Below are 21365 nucleotides of genomic sequence, written 5' to 3' on the forward strand. Positions count from 1 at the left end.
AGATCAGAGGCAGAGGTGGGGTGGGGAATTGGAGGAAAGTGGTCAAAACGTAGGAACTTCCAGTTATAAGATCAATAAGTCCTGGGGTGTAATGTACATGGTGACTCTAGTGTGCTGTGTGGTATATTTCAAAGTTGCTAAGAGAGTAAATCCTAAAAGTTCTCATCACATGGAAAAAAAAATTTTTTTTTGTATTTATGCGAGATGATGGATGTTAACTAAACTTATCCTGGAATTATTTCACAATAAATATAAGTCAAGTCATTATGCTGTGCACCTTAAACTTACACAGTGCTATGTGTCAATGATGTCTCAATATAACTAGAAAGAAAAAAACCAGAAACAACCTAAGTGTTTAATAATAAGTGTATGGTTAGACAATATGTGCTTCATTCATAGGATAGACTACAGCAGTTAAGAGAAACAAACTATAGAAAACTGCCTGGTTGAATCTCAGTGTTATGTGGAGTAGAAAAAGCAGGCTGCAGAACATGTAGTGTGGATGTCACATATACATATAATAAGTGTATAAATAATTTGAAACTGTAACTATGTATATATATAATTTCAAACTAAATCAAAGTTTGCTGAAGTTACTCAATGTATCTGGATCATTTATTAAGCTTCTCCCCAAAAGCCTTCCTACATATATATCTAATATTAGCTATCTCTGATATATAAATAGGTTTTAAGTCTAATAAGAAAAAGTCAAATCACCCAGTAGAAAAGTTAAGTCATGGGTAGCTAATTCACAGAAGAAAAAAATATTCCAATGATAAATAAACAGGTATGGATGTTTTCACTCAACAAAGACGTTTTGAGCATCTACCCTGTGGCAGATACTCTTCTAGGCACGAGGCTACAGGGGTGAAGGAAATGGGCAAACGTCTCCACCCTTACGGAGCTGACGATGTAGCCGGGGGGCGGGCGGGAGCAGAAACGAAGCTCATCAGCTAACCATAGAAATGGACACGGACCTTGTATGTTAGGAGCTAAAAAGTGGCGCGAACAAAAATGGGAAAAGGCTGCCGGGGGCGGGAGGGAGAGGTCACTGAGAGAATATTAATTCCGCCCGGGGAGCGGGGCCGGAGCTTTCCAGAAAGAGGGAGAGGAGCCGAGGTGTGCGGGCGTCCAGTGTGTGTCTTAGCCGGGTAGGAAACAGGTCGGAGGGTGACGGCCCCTCACCGGGATCCGAAGTCTCGGCTTTCACCCAGAGTGAGCGGGGACAGGAAGCGGTTGGGAAAAACGGAGAGTCTGAATGCAGTGACCCTCCGAAACCCTACTAGGTTTCAACATAGTAACTCATTGCTTTGCTGAAAATAGACCCTCCAGAAGTGGACCACTCGTATCTAAACTTTACGGAGTTTGGTTATAAGGATCCAAAGGCTTGACAGGTACATACTCTCTGACTCAGCAATAGCACTTTTCAGAAATAAAACATTTCTAAAAAATAAAGACACACATACATACATACATGAGTACATACATGCACCTATGTTTGAAGAAGTATTAGTATATAATACTGAAACAATGGACATAGTTGTGTCCCACAATAAGGGCTTATTTAAATAAATTACCATATATCTTGACACTAGATTATCATGAAATAATTTTTGATTACGACAGAACAGCACCGATTTATATGAAAAATTAGCCACAATGTAATATTAAAGAAAAAAGTTTATAAGACAGCAGATGTGGTACAGTTTGAGTACTATTTTTTTGAGGAAGATTAGCCCTGAGCTGACATCTGCTACCAATCCTCCTCTTTTTGCTGAGGAAGATTGGCCCTGAGCTAACATCTGTGCCCATCTCCCTCTATTTTATGTGGGATGCCTGCCACAGCGTGGCTTGACAAGGGGTGCCATGTCCACACCCAGGATCCACCTGGCGAACCTGGGGTAACAGAACTGTAATGTGCAAACTTTGCTGTACCACCAGGCCAGAGCCTGAATACTTGTATTGTTATCGAAAAATCTATTTGCATACATTTCTTTAAAATATACTCAAACTGAGGTCCCAGTCGGTGGTGCAGCAGTTAAGTTCGCACGTTCTGCTTCGGCAGCCTGGGGTTTGCCAGTTTGAATCCTGGGTGTGGACCTATGCACTGCTCGTCAAGCCAGGCTGTGGTGGTGTCCCACATATAAATTTCCTCAAAAAAGAAAAAGAATGCAAATATTCACGTGGATGTTAGTAGATGTATACAGAAAGGAAAAATTCAGAATACATACCAAAATAATGACAGAAATAAGATTATAATGATTTTTTACTTTAATATTCATATTTTTTCAGTATTGTCTGAAGTTTTATAATGAAGGATTAAGGGTTTTAAAAATTAAATTATTTCAACTTTGAGGTCGAACAATTTGTATTCACCGTTTTGAACGGCAATGTACTAGCTCATTGAACGAACATTTGTGATTTCTTTCCCATTCCCCACTGGGTTCCTGTAGTCACTGTCATGTTCCTGTATTCCAATCCTCTGTGCCCTTCATACTATTTCCTTGGGTTATAGTCTCAGAAAAACAAGACAGGAACAATAGGTATGAATGTTTTAAGCTTTATTACTCATTGTCAAACCCTTCCTCAGAAGATAGCCCGTTTACATGCCCACCAGCAGCGCTAGTTTACTCTTCTATTGCCAGAATAGGTTACACTTACTCCGTAACATCTTTTCTGTTTTGATGAGTGGAAAGCAATTTTTGTAACTGGGTGTTAAAATGGAAATCCAGCCAAAGTGTTAAGTGGGTCAAAACCAGGTGTGAAAGTACTGTGCTAGACAGACACGCACATTATCACAGTAGTTGCCATCAGCTCACATTGAGGGTATTAATGGGTAAGATGTCGGCTTGAAGACTGCTTTTGTAGCTGTTAGGATGATGGGAGTCATTACCTCCACCAGCCATGAGCGAGAGGAGTGGGCAGAGCAGGGGTGCCCCTCACCTCAAGCCCCTGGAGAGAGACCTCAAGGGGCTTCTGAGAGCACTTGACAGGAGTCACCTACACCTGGAGACACAAAGGACTATGAACTTCCAGGCTTCAGAATTACAAAGGGCAAGAGACAGGTTGTCTAGGTAAGGAGGGAGGAGTTGAGGACAGGTGGCTTTGTTCTGTGGCCTTCTTTCAGGGCAGAGAGTGCGTGAATGTTTCTATTAGTCATGATCTGAGCCATGTGTGACACAGTCCTGCCCTAGCAGGCAGCCTGGAGGGGCAAGCAACGTTATAGAGAGAGGCTAGAGGTATGGCCCAAGGGCTATGGCATTGATCAGCCCCAACAACGGCACTGCGGGTAAGAGATCCCCAGCGATGGGGAGGGAGAGGTTCTCCAAAGCATCCACAAAATACCGCGAGAAACACAGTGAGCTTTAAGCCACTGCCAAGTCCAGAGAACACTGCTACCTCACCCCAGCGGGATCAGTCAAGTAAGAACGGCAGCGCTCCCCTCTTCTCTCCTTCCTCCCCATGCTCCAGCCCCAGAAGGACTGGAAGCCTTGTTTAGCAGTACTTGGTGGGGGGCACAGAAGAACAAGGCAGAGAACAAAGCCACTCACAGAAGCTGGGGAAAAGGGGAAGAGCTCAAGACTTCAAACCAAGCTTGGAGTTTCAACTATGACTTGGGATGGACATTCTGGTTAATAAATTAGGACTCTTTGAATTGCCCAAGAGTGACAAGTAAGACTGTGGAAGCTGCTTGAGTTTCTACTCAAGGACAGGGGAAGAATTGGCCCACAAAGTAAACTTTGAAAGGTAAAAAATAGGGTTGCATCATGACAATCTGTCTTAAATTTGTATTACTTTGGTTGTAAATTGGATATTTTTCAAATATTTATTTGGCAGTTGTATCTCGAGTCTTTATGAATTGTATTTACATCGATATTCAGATATTGGGACCTTAGTGATCTTCTTGCTGACCTCCGTGGTACAACTGTGTGCAGTTTTGTCATGGACATGAGTGTTTGCCCAACAGACTAACCCATCTTACAGAGCTTGAAGAAATAAAATGGAAACAACAAATACTAGCATTCACTTTCTATTCAGTTAGTCACGTGAACCAGAAGCTTTGACTTTTCCATCTAAATTCTAAGTTGTGTTCAGGCCAAATTCCAGGCCTTTACAACACAGCTCTTTGAGCCGGAGTAGCGCTAGGCCTTCTCAAACTTCCTTGCACTCAGTGGTGTGGCAGCCTGTTAAGTTTCGTTTTTGTGTGACCCTCTACGTCCTTAGAATTGTCTCATTATGGTCTCCCACAAAACTACTATTGCACTTGAAATTGAAATTAAACCCTCGATCATGGAAAACATCTTAAGTGGAACTGCAGAAATGGCTTTTTTAATTGATATTTCCAAAATGTGGGGAGTGCAGAAAAAATTCAAGGTTCATGTTAAACGCAGCTGACCCTTTGTCCCTGGGCCTCGGTCCATACATAACTTTTGGTGCCTAAATCCTTAGGGATTGGCACAGAGACCCTTGGCCTGAGCAGTAGTTGTGACTCTGCCTAACTACTCTCATGTTTTTCAATCTTTGATAAATTGGGAAATTTTTTGGAATTGAAACCTTCTTTCATCTACCTGAACCTCCTTCCTCATCGACATCCGGCCCAATGCTGATACTCTGTGCTGATAAAGAATGGAAGTATCCTCTGTACCTGTCAGCATACTGTACCGTCTAGACTACACTGGTGACAGTCAGGCCCTTCCAGGCACGACCATATTGGCTCTACTTTCGGCAGGATCCAGAGTGCTCCTTACTCTGCTATCCCAGCGTTTTGTCTTCTTTCTTTTTACCAAAGAGACTAGGAGAAATCATTGAGTTGATTTGACTTTTAAATAGCTCCTTCTAAAAATATCTCACTCATTCATTTATTCTTTCATTCATTCAACAAATACCTGTGAAACAGCTGCTCTCTACCGGGTGCTGCCTATCCACACCTTCATTCTGTTTCCTAAAGAAGCAAAGGAAATGGCATTCTAGGATGCCTATGTTAAAGGATGTGTAAATTCCTAGTGAACGGCCATCTAAGAACAAATCTCCCTGCTCCTGCTTATTCCTTAGTTCACCTAATGAGATTAGAAGCATGTTTCCCAGAGGAGGTCTGATTTTGAAAAGAACAAAGATTAGATGACCAGAATCAATGACACAAGTAAAGGCTGCTGCAGGAGGGGACTTGGAGGAGGACCTACTGATGGAGTGCTTAGCTGGGGCTTGAAATTTGATTAAAAGTAATTCTACAGGAAAGCTGAAATTATTTAATTAGATATTTTTAAAAGATTCGATCTTTCTTTCATGAAGAGACATCCTCAGGGGTGTTGCACATACACTATGATCTCTTTTTACCAACTGCTGAGTACATTTTAGATATTTTGTGACAAACCCAGTGGCCTCTAGAGTAGAGTTTCTTCAGGAGCGAGGCCCAACTACAGCCAATTAGGAAATTAACACATCACATCATTTTTGTTTTGGAAGTTTAACTTTTAATAATTTGGAAAATCAGTAATTTTGAAGATTGCTAAGTTTGAAAATTACTGATATAGTAGAAAAACAGAATCACCCTCACAGGTTGTAGAAAGATGTGTTGTGAAATTATATTCTTGGTCCTTAGAGTTTGCAGTAATGTTAGCATCATCCCACGGTCAGCTCTCACCTTTGCCTTGACCTTCAATGCAGGAAACCTTAGAAGGCAGAAATTGAATAAATAGCATCAGTGGAGGCAGTGGTCTCAGATTTTCCGTGTAAGGTATTTCCTCAGTGATGCCAACTAGACTTCATTATCAAAAACTGAGGGTGGTCCAGCTTAAGGCAAAGGTGGAATTTATAAGGCATCTCCCAGAGCTGGCCTTACAAAAAGTAATATATGATAGTCCTCATCCAGTGGATTTATTCAGCATCTAGAATATATAGTTTATCTTTAATATTATGACTCAAATATCATATATTATGGAAAAATGACAAAAAATATTCTGGAAATTGAGACTGTACGAGAGGGCTCTGAATGTCTTGATATTATTGTAAGATAATATTCACTATATTCCTGAAATAACTGAAGAAATTTGACTACATGGCAATGCTGCTGTCGCCATCCTCTCTCCTTCTGTCACCCATCCCATAAACCTGCCACCCAGATGGACTCTCCCTGGAAGCCAAGGAGACTGAGTCCTCGGGAAAATGGAATTAAAAGGTAGTCCTATTACAGTTAGGTAAGATGTTGTACTCTTGTCTCTCTTAGTAAGAAATAGTTGATTGATGATGGGTCCTTGTGAAACGACTCAAAGAAGATGCCAAAAATTCTTCAGTTTACGTTAAGAGAATCTTTCCATTGACAGAAGAATAATTGAATGTGGCAATAATGATTCCCTTTTCAGGCAATTCCTTTCCTATTTACAAAATGATGTCATTTGTATATCTAGATTTTTAAGCTCATTTGATGTCTTATTTAAAAGGCTTTTATTTTTTGCCCTTATTTTTTAAACTAATTAATTTTTTAAGACTATAAAAGAGCATACAATAAATTCTAGTCACTAAAAGAATTAGGAAGACAGAAGGGAGTGAAAATATATTATATATAAAATTATGACAACTATTTAATAAAAATAAAGAAATGATTACCAAGTTTCTAAACATGTCTATTTTCCTATAACACGATAAATATGACTATGTTTAAATTTCAGTAATAACATTACACATTATTTATTTTTGTCAAAAAAATAGAAAATTACAACGGGGAAAAAAGTGGCAAAGACCAATATGTCTTGATTTGTAATAATACATTTTTATTTTTAGTGCCTTCGGGTTAACAAACATGTGAGAAATGATTGATATTTTTCCTTGCAGCGGTTTACCTCTGCAAGAGAACAATGCAGAACAAGGCGCGGCTGGAGCTGGCAGACTACGAAGCTGTGAGTACCACTGCCTTTCTGGCAAAGAAAGTCGTAAAATGAGCAGGAATAAGACCTGTGCTCATTTCTGGGGACCCTGTTAACTTTCTACATTCATAGATTTTAAGGATCAGATTTCCAGGGATCAGGCAGCATAATGACCTGATAAATGCGTGACTTGCTTGCTTCCTCAAATCACTCACATTGAGCGTGGTGAAATTCTAAACACACAAACTCAGAGTAGAAGGAGGAAACATACCTTATTTGCTAAAATTGACAAGTATAAAATCTTTAGATCTATAGTATGTAGAGTGAAGATATCCAAACGTAGAGAATTAAAGAGCATTTACACTGGGAAAATGGTTTTTGCAAAACTCTCAGGTTGGTCACCATCAGCAGATAGAATTAATTTGATGTGGTTTGTTCAGATGGCTGTGCTGCCGTGATTGACTCAATTTGAAGCACTGTCTAGAAATGGGGGGTGGGCTGCCAAGAGTTTACATTACCGTCAAGAGCTGGATAGACTGGATCAGTAGTAGAAGGTATGTCTTTCCTGTTCCTCAGTAAAATGAGCACAGAAAAATCCAACAGATTAGTCTTGAGCCCTTTTTTTATGCAAGGTAATCTTAGTACTTTGGAATTTTAGTTGTGTTCTCTAAAGTCAGTTATTCATAAAAATTCATATTTATCATAGGTTTCTCTGTTTCCCCTATGACTGTTAATATGAGGATTAGCTGCATTCAGTGAGCACGACTTATCATTCAGAACCAGAGTTTACTTACTGCTTTAGAGTTTTATACTTGTTTTCTTGATGAGTATGTATGTGCGGTGGATAAACTAGAAGGGAGCGGAGAGGATGCGCACTGGAAAGCCTTCCCCTGTGCTGGGGTGTCTTTTTCAGGAGAGCCTGGCCAGGCTGCAGAGGGCCTTCGCCCGGAAGTGGGAGTTCATTTTCATGCAAGCAGAAGCACAAGCAAAGTGAGTCCTTGTGAGTCTTTTGGAAGATTTGCTCAAGTTGTGGCCTTTTGTCCAGAGACTACAATTAGTACTTATATAGTAAGAGGCGCTACTTATTATTTATTGTTACAATGTTGACAGAGTGGACAAGAAGAGAGACAAAATCGAAAGGAAGATCCTCGATAGCCAAGAGAGAGCATTCTGGGACGTGCACAGACCTGTGGTAAGCAAACCAGCGTTGTCTCCAGTTCATAACCTCAGCCTTTGGAAGGTGAGGGACGCCCTAGAAAGTGAGGGAAGAACGTGGGAACCCCATCGCTTTTCCCAAAGTCTTGGTGAATTAGTTAAGAAAAGATTGCCCCTTTGTGTAAGATGACTAGAGTTCCATAATGTAACATTTAATTTAAAAAACTATGCATTTTTCCACCATGACGTCACTTGCTTGCTCACTCTCAGCATTTGAGGTGCTTGATGCTTTTTTACCCTTGGAAGAAAGAAGATGGTGACAAAGCAGTTTTGCATGGCTTACTATTTACCTTTTTCCAGATTTATAGTAAAAGTGGGAGTCAAAATGTTGCTCTTCCCCTAATTTTTTTTAAAACCTATTAATAACCTGCTTTGGATGTCAGCTTTCACAGACAAACATTTTAGATGGTTCAGATTCAAATCAGCTCATACTTTTAAAGATGTGACTGGTCATTGGATCCTCATACAATGACTTAGCTGGTTTTCTTACATCGTAATGTTAAATCATGTGACTCACAGTAACAAATAACGAATGTCCTTGGTTAATACCAGAAAAGTTTGGGTAAGAAATTAAACAATGATTACGAGCATCTATAAGGAAAGACGTCTGATCTCGTCTATTTCTTTCTATTTTGATGCTGTGTTTGTCTTCTATGTATTTCTTTAAATATAGACAATGCATTAGGGAATAATATTCACATAACTATTATTAGAATAAATAGGTTCACAGCATGAGACAAATCAAAATTGATGAGAATACCTTAAAATTTTCCTCTCCATTGCCTTCAGGATCAGACCAAAATAGATCTGTTTTCCAAAGGTCCGTTTACATATGTATATTTCAGTTTCAGATAGCAATGCAATTGTTCAATTCTTTATTGAATTTTTCACTCTTTTGAATTCACAAAAGATTAGAATTGAGTCTTAACTGGCTTTCCTACTCAAAATTCAGCTTGAGTTTTATTGCTCATGGTGAAAAAGGATTATGAGGTCAGGTGCATAAGTATTGCAAGGATAAGAATTAGGATTTTTGCTTGCTTGCTTGTTTGTTTGTGTTAAGCAATGTCTCAAAGCTGGTCAATACATTATGTTCCCATGTTTATCCACTTTATGCCCATGGACGTCTGGTGACCCATCTCCAGCCTCCTTCAGCTTGGATGGTCTGCATCCTCTTGGCCACCCAAAAGGACTCCCTCCACGTGGCTCCCCTGCACTGCCCATGTCCATTCCATGGCAAAGGCTCATGCTGTCAGAGTGTGTAAACTGATCCCACCTCAACACACTCCCCAGCTGCATCGCCTGAGAATTACTCAGCCGGGCCCCTGTCCTCTGTGTGCCCTGCTGGAGGCAGAACCTGTGCTCAGTTGTTTTTTGCTCTATCTAGTGTGAGTCAGGCTCTGGTCTTCTGTGTCTCCCCACAGTGAGGAGCACATATGAGTATTCTCAGGGGGGCCCCCGCTGCACGTCTCACTAGGCTTCCGACTAGAAAGTCATCCCAAGGAACGTCTGGAGGCAGAAACCACCCTGGAGCCATTGGCTCCACCTCCCGTATTCAACTTGTGGATGCTTGTGAGGGGCTTGGCATTGCTTGAAATGAGCATGTTATGCAATACTTAGTCATTGCTTATTCTCTAGAGGAAAAAAAATAGAGCTTCAGGTTATCTGTGTGCCTCTGCAAATGGCACTCACTTCATCCAGCTCTACCTCCAACTATTTCTTTTTCTTGCAGTACAACTTCGTGTCTCATTGGCCTTTTTTAAAAAAACTTAAATGTGTTGAAGTGGTTTCAGATGTGTGTGAAGTGCTGCCACTCATCTGGAGGCTGTATCTGCCGCCTTCTGTCTTGTGTTTAGAGTTCTGGGCCCGTAGGGAGGGTTAATTGATAAAGATGATGCTGGCAGGGACATAAGCAGCAAGATACCCCCACAGGAGCTTTTAATGGTTGTTTCCTCAGCCAAATACATAAGCTCTATCTCTACTCATTGGCTGTAGTGTTAACTAAGCAATGACAAGGAAAGTTTTCTAAGATAACTATCCCTTAAAAAAAAGTGATATAGAGAAACAGCAACGTTGTCATAGTTTCTGAGGATGCCTACGCTTCTGTGCTTAGCCCTAGAAATTAATTCTGCAGCTGCTGATTTAGAGTAATGAACTCTAAATCAATATATTTAGAGCTGAAGTCTTGTAGCTCATACTTAAAGTTTAATAGCTATTTCTGTGGCTGAACTTCTGCTTTGCAGCCTGTTCTGACTGTGGTGGTGAGGAAAGACTCTTTCTCCTCTGTGGGAGTGTCACCTTGTAAAGTTTAAATGTCTTCCGAACGGAATCAGTGAAGCCAGGTTTTCCATACGGGCGCCAAATTATTTTCACCTGAGTAACCTAGTCTCCTAACAATAAGCATAAGAGAATATCAGACAAGATCTCTGACAATCCAGAGGTTTATCTGGGATGTGTGGGGCTCCCATTGCACATGGTACCTCACAAGAAGATATTTCAGTATCTGGGAGACTGTCCATTATGTACCCTTCCAGTTTTAGTCATGTCGGCCAGTGACCAGGGGCCAAAGGGAACGGGGAGATGAGTGGCAGAGTGGGAAGACCGTGGGCTTTGGAGGCTGGCAGACCAGAGTCCATCATCTACTAGGACAATTATTTACCCTTTCTGAGACTTAGAAGCCCCATTTATAAAGTGGAAATATGCCAAGCTGGCAGTGTTGATGTGAACATTGAATGAGATCATAGGTGTAAAGACAGCTGGCATATCTCTGGGCATTTGGAAACAATAATTGTTCGATTTCCTTTGTGGAGAGAGGTAGAGAGGAACATGAAAAAGGATAGCACAGGCAAAACTGAACGTAACAACAGGTCATGTGAGGGTGACACCTACACATTGTCGGTTTCACCAATGTCTACCCATCTGGCAGAATACAATCAAGGAGAATCAGAGCCTTCCTTTTTACTTCCAAGGCCCCAACCAGAACAATTTCTGAGACCACTCCCTCAGTAGTCTCCCTGTCCCTTCGGCCTCATCATTCATTTGCATATACCTTGCATGAGATGGACAGACCTTTACGTAATGCTGAGGTTGTTGTCATGGCCTTGCCTGCTTCTCACCTTCCGCAGTGGGCGCGTTTTCCTCAGCACTGGTCCACATGGCGGCTGCTGATCGCTGACAACAGTTGCTGATGTTGAGGCAGCTAACCTGTAGGATCTGTCTCTTGGTGTCTCTCTTTTATTTTTGAACTCTTTGTTTCCCCTACACTTTCCCTTTTATTTAGGCCTTTATTCTGGAGCTCGGACTCTGTCTCCTAGGTCTAGACAATATGAGAATTATCACAACGGGACCTTCCTTGGTGTTTATCCACCAGTGTACTTGGAATGAGGCTGATGGTGTTGATTCTCCTCTTCAAAGGAATTATTTCCTACCCACTCGTGGAATTATTTGAACTGTCTGGGGAGTAGCCTTTGTCCCAACATTTTTATTTAAGTCTGTTTGTCCTAGAGCCATCTGCCAATACAATGACTAATCACTGCTTCCTTCAAAAGCTATATCTAAACCTCATGAAACAGGGCATGCCTCAACATGTCACTCTTGCTACAGCGTGCAAGAACATGTACTAATACCAATGAATCAGTGTCAATGTGTGCCAGATATTGTACTAGGGCCAAGCGTAAAATGTTGATTAAAATATAGTCCTTGATTCCCGAAACTCACATCCAGTGAAAGCATTTTCTAAACGTAGTCACTAATCCAACAAGGTAGGTGAGGCGGCGCATTTGTTTTCTGGGAGAAACACAGATGTTCATGGTACTTACGTGACTTGCCGTGTACACACAGCTGGTAGTGGCACAGCCAGGCCTAGAACCAGTGTATCTCTGACTCCGTAGTCTGATTCACACAAGAAGGGAACAAAGGCGAGTGAGGAGGCTGCAGTGCAAGGAAGCAGCTGTAGTGAGAGTTAGGGCCTCACTGTATGCATCCATCCTGCACAAAGAAAGGATGACTAGGTAGGTAGCAATGTTCCACGTGTGACGGAGCCCTCTTGATAGAAAACTTGTTAGAGGAACATTCTACTCTCGGTTTTTGGATATTCTTTTTTTGTTCCTTTTGCTGTTTTCCATAGCTCAGAGTTCAGGGCATCTTTTAGACATTGTAGGCCACACATCCCTGATCTAGGGGAACCCAAATCCCGTGTAGAGAGCCCCTCTCAGGATGGTTAGCCAGCACGCACACTGAAGGGCCACGGCCAACAGTGTGGCCCCGATAAGTACTATCTCCTGTATTTAGATAGAATAATCTTGTGCAACCCATAGACTACCTTATTTCATGAATGATCTAAAATTTTTATAAAGATACAAATATATCTAGTACATGAAAGAGATCACAAAGAATGCCCTTATTTTTATTTTCCTTTTGAAAAAGACTAATTATAAAAATATGAACTAACCACTGCAAGTTTTAAAAGTCTAGAGATGGATATTCCCATTAGAATGCAAAGCTCTCTATTCAGATTTTACAGATTTATAGCACAATTTCATTGAAAGACTTCTGAGTTATGTGATTATATTTTCCTGGATCAATTTAGCTTCACCAATATATAAAGTATCTTTGTTTTGTTTTCAAAAGCCAGAAATGGAGTTATCCTAACAGTATTATTTGTTGAATTTTTTTTCATTTTGTTTTCACTTATGCAATCCCATTATTAAACCTTTCAATAAAAAATATCACAGAGAACAGTTAATCCTTATAAAGCTTCTATTAATTCGAGGAAAGGTGAACGGCTGCATTGCATTTTGTTTGGTTTGCTTTGATTTGATCTGGTTTGACTCTGGCATTTATTTAATCAAAAGTGGGTTGGAAGCCATTAGCCAGAAGTGTAGTGGGGAAAAGGAAAGCTTGAAAAGCAGGTCAGAATCTTTAAAGTATACTTTAAAATAAATTAATGTAAAATATTATGTTACATGAATTTATACTTAGAGATGTAGAAAATATATTGAATATGATTTTACTTCCTAAAAAACCATGAAGTCACTTATCACAGTATAATTATCCTATTGCATTTCATACCTTTATGAAATAAATTTAGCTTCTCTAAGCATGTCCAAGTTTACTCCAGAAAAAAAAAAAAGCTTATGACATTGAAAAGGACTCCTTAGGTGTCAAGGACTCCAGATAGAATTGCCAAAAACTAACTATTTGAGAAGATAGTGAGAGAAATACTCTAGATTGTAGTAAATGTCTAAAGTAATTTGGGATTTGGGTTGATTTGCGTATTTAATGTTTAAATATTTTTGTGAAGCCCCTTCAATGGCTAACACATTCTGAGTTGGTATTAATAGAATTTTAACAACTAGTTAAATTGAAATAAAAATTCTTCTCATCACAGTGCTGAAAGGACTCAATTTTGGAGTTTTGTGCTCTGTTCTAGAAACCATACTCTTGAAAAATATGGCTGAACTTGAGTGAAGAGGTAAATGGTCAAGGGACAAAGTCAAAAATAAGAACAACAGGGGACCAGCCCAGTGGTGTAGTGGTTAAGTTCACAACCTCCGCTTTGAAGGTCTGGGGTTGGCAGGTTTGGATCCCAGGTGTGGACCTAGCACCTCCAGTCAAGCCACGCTGTGACGGCATCCCACATAAAACAGAGGAAGACTGGCACAGATGTTAGCTCAGCAACAATCCTCCTCAAGCAAAAAGAAGAAGATTGGCCACAGATGTTAGCTCTGGGCCAACCTTCCTCACCAGAAAAAGCAACAATAACAGCAACAATTTGTGAAATTATTAAGGAGATTAGTAACCCTGAGAATGAGAGGACCCAGTGAGACGTCCCCATATTTTGGAAATGTTATGAGGTAGAGTGGCAATGAAGCTCATTCTTCCTCCTCGTGTTGGATTCTGCAGGACCAAGGTGAAAATGACCGGAAAGTCTGATCTCAATATAAAAACTACCTAATACTCAGAACTATCCAAAGATCATTGCCAACCTTAGATGATGAAATGGTTAATTCAAGTGTGGACTGGAAGTCATTAGCCAGAAACATGGTGGAGGAAAGGCGGTCATTGGATAGAGGGTGAGATTAGTAATTTTTAGAGGTCCTTCTGGCACTGAAGCAACAAGAATTAGATCTACTTCTTTGCTGCCCAACTTTGTTAGTTTAGGGTTGACACATGCCAGGCATTTCAACAAAGACTTCATGAATGAAAATACTTAAGTAGAGAAATGGAAATGTACTTCGTTAAAATGTTCAAAATAAAAATAATCATCTTTGAATTCTTTCTTATTTCAAATTAAGCAAATCCTAAACACAAAATAGAGAAAATACTTATGATTTACTTTAGTAGTTAATATTTACTTGTATCTTCACCTAGAATGCCTTATTATTATTTATATTAGCATTTTTAAATTATTTTTTCAGGTTGTTGAGATATAATTGACATAACATTGTATAAATTTAAGATGTACAACACAATGACTTGATATATGTATATATTGCAAAATGATTACCACACTTAGTCAACATCCATCACTTCACAGTTACTATTTTTTCTGTAACAAGAACTTTTAAGATCTACTGTCTTAGCAACTTTCAAATATACGATACAGTATTGTTAAATATGCAGCCAGCCCTGGTGGTCTGGTGATTAAGATATATACAGAGCATTCCATCCAAAAACCACATGGCTCTCACAGCCGTGGCCCAGGTTCATTTCCCAGAGAGGGAACCACACCACTCATCTATCAGTTGTCATACTGTCGTGGCGGAATGTTTGCTGTGATGCTGAAAGCTATGCCACCAGGATTTCAAATACCAATAGGGTCACCCATGGTGGACAGGTTTCAGTGGAGCTTCCAGACTAAGACAGACTAGGAAGGAGGATGTGGCCACCCACTTCTGAAAAAATTAGCCATGAAAACCCTGTGAATAGCAGCGGAGCATTGTCTGATAGAGCACCAGAAGGGGAGAGGATGGCACAAAAAGACCAGGCAGGATTCTGCTTTGCTGGACTCAAGGTTGCTAGGAGTCAGAATCCACCCAACTGCACTAACAACAAACTGTTAACTGTAGTCACCATACTGCACACTACATCCCAGAACTTATTCATTTTGTCACTGGAAGTTCGTACCTTTTGACCACCTTCACCCATTTCCCACCTTGTCCATCCCCTGCCTCTAGCAACCACCAATCTGTTCTCTGTTTCTGATTTTGGTTTTTTTAGATTCCACATATAAGTAAAATAATGCAGTATTAGCCTTTCTCTGTCTGACTTGTTTCACTTAGTATAATGCCTTCAGGTTTCATATATGTTGTCACAAATGGCAGGATTTCTTTCTTTTTATAGCTGAATAATATTCCAATATATATTGAATAAATATTCCAATATATGTTGAATACATTTTCTTTGGTTGTTTCCATGTCTTGGCTATTGTAAATGGTGCTGCAAATGAACATGAGGGGGCAGGTCACTCTTTGAGATAGCGATTTCATTTCCTTTGGATAAATACCCAGAAGTGGAATTGCGGGATCATATGGTAGTTCTGTGTTTAATTTCTTGGGAAACCTCCATACTGTTTTTCCTACTGGCTATACCAGTTTGCACTCTCACAAACAGTGTACAAAGGTTCCCTTTTCTACACATGCTCACCAGCATTTGTTATCTCTTGCATTTTTGATAATAGCTACCCTTACAGGTGTGGGGTGATATCTCATCCTGGTTTTGATTTGCATTTCCCTGATGATTAATGATGTTGAGCAACTTTTTACATACCTGTTGGCCATATGAATATCTTCTTTAGAAAAATGTCTACTCAAGTTCTTTGCCCATTTTTTATTTGGATTACTTGTTTTTTTCTATTGAGTTGTATAAGTTCCTTATATATTTTGGATATTAACCCCTTCTCAGATATCTGATTGCAAATATTTTCTCCCATTCTGTAGGTTGCCTCTTCATTTTGTTATTGCTTCCTTTGCTGTGCAGAAGCTTTTTAGTTTGATGTAGCTCTATTTGTTTATTTTTGCTTTTGTTGCTTGTGCTTTAGGTGTCATATCCAAAAATTAGTTGCCAAAATCAATGTCAAGGAGCTTTTTCCCTGTGTTTTCTTCTAAGAGTTTTATGGTCTTACGTTGAAGCCTTTAATTCATTTTGAGTTAATTTTTTTGAGCTGTGAAAGATAGAGGTCTACTTTCATTCTTTTGCACGTGAATATCCCATTATCCCAGCACCATTTATTGACAAGACTGTCTTTTCTCCACTGAGTATTCTTGGCTCCCTTTTCAAATACTAGTTGACCATCTATGCATGGGTTTATTTCTAGGTTCTTGATTCTGTTCCATTGATCTATGTGTCTGTTTTTATTCTGGTACCATACTGTTTGGATTACTATAGCTTTGTAATATAGCATGAAATCAGGAGTGTTATGCCTCCAACTTTGATTTTTCTCAAGATTGCTTTGGTTATTTGGGGTCTTTTGTGGTTCCATACAAATTTTAAGATTGTTTTTTCTATTTCTGTAAAAAATGGCATTGGACTCTCAATACGGATTGCATTGAATCTATAGATGGCTTTGGGTAGAATGTACCATTAACAATATTAATTCTTCCAATCCATGAATATGAGATAATCTCTCCATTTGTTTGTGTCCTCTTCAGTTTCTTTCATCAATATCTTATAGTTTTCAATGTACATATCATTTACCTCCTTGATCAAATTTATTCCTGAGTATTTTATTGTTTTTGATGCTATTGTAAATGGAATTGTTTTCATTTCTTTTCCAGATAATTTGTTCTTAGCGTATAGAAACACTGCTGATTTTTTATCCTAAAACTTTACTGAATTTGTTGATTAGATCTAACAGTTTTTTGGTGGAGTCTTTGTGATTTTCTATAAGTAAAATTATGTCACCTGCAAACAGAGACAATTTTATGTCTTCCTTCCTGATTTGGATGCCTTATATTTCTTTTTTCTGCCTGACGCTCTGGCTAGGACTTTCAGCTATATATTAGCATTTTATAGTGGCTTTATTGACACTAACTTCAGAGGCCTTGTTTTAATATTTATCAGACCATGGACTTTTGAAGAGCAGAGAGCCTGTCTTAAATTCCCTATCCTAAGTGTAGCATTTTGTGGGATACAACTTACTGCAAAATTTTGAGTCTGAGAAAAGTCCTGGAAATATAGAATTTGCAGATATTTTTGCTACAAGCTAGTTGCAGATTTGGAATAGTGAGTTTGTTTTAAGGCATGCTGAGCATGACAACATGACATCCAGATAGAAATTGTGTCAATAGTTGTAGATATGAGACCAAAGTTTGAGGGATGTTTTGGGGCCATACAATTTTTTTTTTTCCTCTGAGGAAGATTCACCCTGAGTTAACATCTGCTGCCAATCTTTCTCTTTTTTTTTTTTTTTTGTATGTGAGCCACCACCACAGCATGGCCACTGACAGGCAGGTGGTGTAGGTCCATGCCCAGAAACCGAACCTGGGCACTGAAGTGGGGTGCGCCAAACTTAACCACTAGGCCACCAGGGCTCACCCTAGAATTTTTAATTTTGAAATCATTAAGTTAAAGATGACAATGGAAGCCCTGAAGCAGGATCAGTTTGTCAGAGGACAGTATGGGGATCAATGAGGATGGGTTTTCCATTTGGAAGATCTCTTATCACTCTTCTTCTTTGCATGTAATTCATAACTCCAGAAAAATTGTTTAAACACCCTATACATCTTTTTTTCTTCAAATAAATCAGTATGGAGTGGTCTGGTGAAGCAAGTGTTTGTATGTGTGTGGGTGTAAAACTCAATTAAAATGTTGAGTTTAAAGGTGTCTGGGGAAGAGGTGGTAGATTTGCATAAGAAGTTTAAGAATTTCTGTAAGACTCAAAGTTGCTAAGACCTACTGGGTTGGAGCTGAGTAATTCTAACTAAGACTCAATAATAGAAAGGATCAATGAGGTTCTTGAAATAAAATCATCATGGAGGAAAAAAACAAGTCCAGTGGATGGCTCTTCAAAATAGAAAGGTGCTTATTTTCTGGGTTCAAGAGGTGAAAGTCAACCAAACTGGCCCACCACAGCCCCACTGTGGAGTCAGCTTATATCCTTGACACTGACTTTGTCTTTGTTCGGTTTTGTTTTATTCATTTGTTTTTACATTTTTCAGCTTTATTGAGGTATAATTGACAACAAAAATTGTAAGATATTTAAAGTGTACAACATGATGATTTGATAGACGTATTCAATCCTCCACTGAGTTAATTAACACTGACTTTCAGAGTTAATCCAAGAGCTGTGATGTAAGGAGGCTAGGCCAATGTAATTCTGAGCACATTCAGATGTGTGCTCTGGGATGGAGTTGACCATATACGATGAGTCACCTGTCCACTCTCCTTGAAAATCCACAGTGGCCTCGTGGGAGCTCTAAGGTTATACTTTGAGACAGCACCATAGGGGAATATTACTTGTACCACAAACTATAAAGCACAAGACCCCAATACAAATATTTCTGCAGATGTGTTATCAGAGACACCAACTTGGCACATTTTTGCTGGGGAAGCAGTGGGGGCACCTGGCATGAGGTCGAGGCACAAGTATATTTTAAACTTTTATTAAAATGTAAGAAGCATGCAGAAAATTGCATAAGGCTCAAGTGCTCAATGAATTTTCACAAACTGGACACAACCATGGTTCATTTCACAATGAACATATGCATCCAGATAAAAACAAACATCCAGATTAAAAGAAAAAAAAAGCAGAACATTACCAGGATCCCAGAACCCTACTAGTGACCATTCCAGGCACTGGCACTTCGCCAGTGGTAACTTCTTGTATTATAGATAAGTTTACTTATAATCTTTATGCAAATGGAATCATCAATATGCACTCTTTTGCATTCAACATCTTCTTATGAGATTTTCTCATATTATTTCATGTAGTTGTGATTTGTTTATCCTCATCACCATAGCATTCCATCATGTGAAAGCAGGGGACTTCATTATATACTGATGTTAAATTACCCTCCACATTGTTAATTCTCCATTATCTCATCCAGAGTTTTGATATTCAATTTATCACTTTCACTAACTTGTTATATTCATGATTCATCTTAAGTTATTTCAGACTTTTATTTATCGCACAAAACCATCAACTCAATCTCTTTAATGTTTAGATTCACAAGTGATGCAGACCACAAATAAAATCGAAAAACAAGGTAGATTATATTCTCTTATATGGTATTATGTATGGCAAAGGAGGAACCTTTTAATATGTACAGAACTCATAAATCAATGAGAAAAAGCCAAAGAAATAAAAATATATAATGGAAAATGTTTACATTTTTACCTATCAAGTTTGCAAAGGTTTTTTAAAAGGTAATACTATAACCATACATGTATATACAATCTTGCCAGCTTAGGTCCAAAGGTTAGTTCTTTGGTTGTTGTGGAAGGAGGAAGTAAATAGGTAGCTAGGTATTTGGATAGATGGATGGATAGATAGATAAATAAGACTGAGGGACAGACAGACAGACAAGCATGGGAAAAGGACTTAAAGTATATATATACACAAATATTAGCAATAGTTTTCTCTGAGTATTGAAATTCTCTTAACTTTATCATCCCTTTGCTCATCTGTATTAAAATTAGAAATTAGTGAATGTTTATATGTGGTAAGAAAAATCAATAATAGTTTTAAAAAGTGAATCAAGACTTCCAGTCCAGCATATAAAGAGTTTGGAAGCTGCCGCTCCTGTTCTCACAAGAAGAAAAAGCTGAAAAACCCTGAAAATCAAAAGCTGTTCTTAGATCCATCAAAGACTGATGTCTCAGGGCAAACCCCAAAATTGGAGAGACAGACAGGCGGACACAGGGAAGCACAACTTACCAGAGCAGAAGCCCGGGAGCAGAAACCTCCCCAGGAACCAGTGCTTGGGTAAGAAAACCTACACTGTAACTGACAAATTGCTGGAGGCTCAGTGTACACAAACTTGGGAATTAAAACTTCATGGGAGCCCAGTCTCAGGGAGAGGCCCCACGCTTTTGAGAGTTTTACCTCCAGGAGCTCTACCAGAGTCACAGAATGAAGACCTGAGAAAAATCCCCTCCTCCGTCTTGCAGGGGAAATGGAAAAGGAACTATTTTGAAATAAGGCCAGAACATTCTCTTCTTCATGACCAGCCTTGCCTTCAAGAGAAACTGTTTCAACAGAGCCAAACCAGTTGCAGTTGCACGCAAGCTTGACCAATACAAGGGAAGGGAAAATACCCAACTCCAGCATACCTCTAGACTTGCTGTCTCACCCAAGAGAGGGAAAATAAAATAACTGAGAAAAACTTGTCAAGGTTACAGCACAGGGGATGCAGACACACTAAAAGACTGAGACCTAATCGTAGGGTTATAAGATGCTCCCCTCCCCCTACACCTCACCACTGCATCAGTGTGCCTCCTAAATAACTATAGCGGATTACAATGGAAAGAACTGCATTTCAGGCCTTATTCAAGACTCTTCAGGGAAACCCAAAGACAACTGGGGAGATAAAAACAAAGATGCTAGAGAAAATTTTAGCCTTTGATAATTACAGCAACAGAAAACAGTAAACACAGTCTAACCCCTATCCAGATAAACATAAAACCACACAAAAAATGCCTATTTACCTCAGTTCCTTTCTCCCAGTACATCCTGTCAGGTTTCCAACAAAAATTTCAGATATGGTAAAAGATTTTAAAAAACAGTTTGAAGAGACAAATCAAGCATTACAATCAGACATAAATATGGCAGAGATGTTGAAATTATCAGACCAGGAATTTGAAACAAGTGTGATCAATATGCTAAGGCTCTAACGGGCAAAGTGTACAACATAAAAAAAAACAGAGGTATAATATAAGCAGAGATATGAAAAGTTTAATAAGGAATCAAAAGAAGTACTTGATAAAAAATAATGTAACAGGGCTGGCCCCATGGCCAAGTGGTTAAGTTCGCGCACTCCGCTGCAGGCGGCCCAGTGTTTCGTTGGTTCGAATCCTGGGCAAGGACATGGCACTGCTCATCAAACCATGCTGAGGCAGCATCCCACATGCCACAATTAGGTGGACCCACAACAAAGAATATACAACTACGTAACGGCGGGGGGCTTTGGGGAGAAAAAGGAAAAAAATAAAATCTTTAAAAAAAAATAAAAATAATGTAACAGAAATGAAGAATGCGTTTGATAGGCTCATCAATAGACTAGATGTGGCCAAGGGAAAAATCAGTGAGCTTGAAGAAATGTCAATAAAAACCTCCAAAACTGAAGTGCAAAG

At 39.3% G+C, this 21365-nt stretch overlaps 1 protein-coding gene across 1 annotated transcript in view; it reads left to right on the forward strand.

Annotated features, from left to right (window-relative positions):
* RGS7 (regulator of G protein signaling 7) overlaps positions 1–21365 on the forward strand; it is a 498621-nt gene that overhangs the window by 406010 nt on the left and 71246 nt on the right. Inside the window, exons 7-9 of the mRNA XM_046679301.1 lie at positions 6829–6893; positions 7774–7850; positions 7971–8052. Of these exons, the coding sequence (XP_046535257.1) occupies positions 6829–6893; positions 7774–7850; positions 7971–8052 (224 nt within the window). The remainder of the gene's footprint in view (positions 1–6828; positions 6894–7773; positions 7851–7970; positions 8053–21365) is intronic.

The sequence above is a fragment of the Equus quagga genome, chromosome 12 (assembly GCF_021613505.1).
Source record: "Equus quagga isolate Etosha38 chromosome 12, UCLA_HA_Equagga_1.0, whole genome shotgun sequence".
NCBI lineage: Eukaryota > Metazoa > Chordata > Mammalia > Perissodactyla > Equidae > Equus > Equus quagga.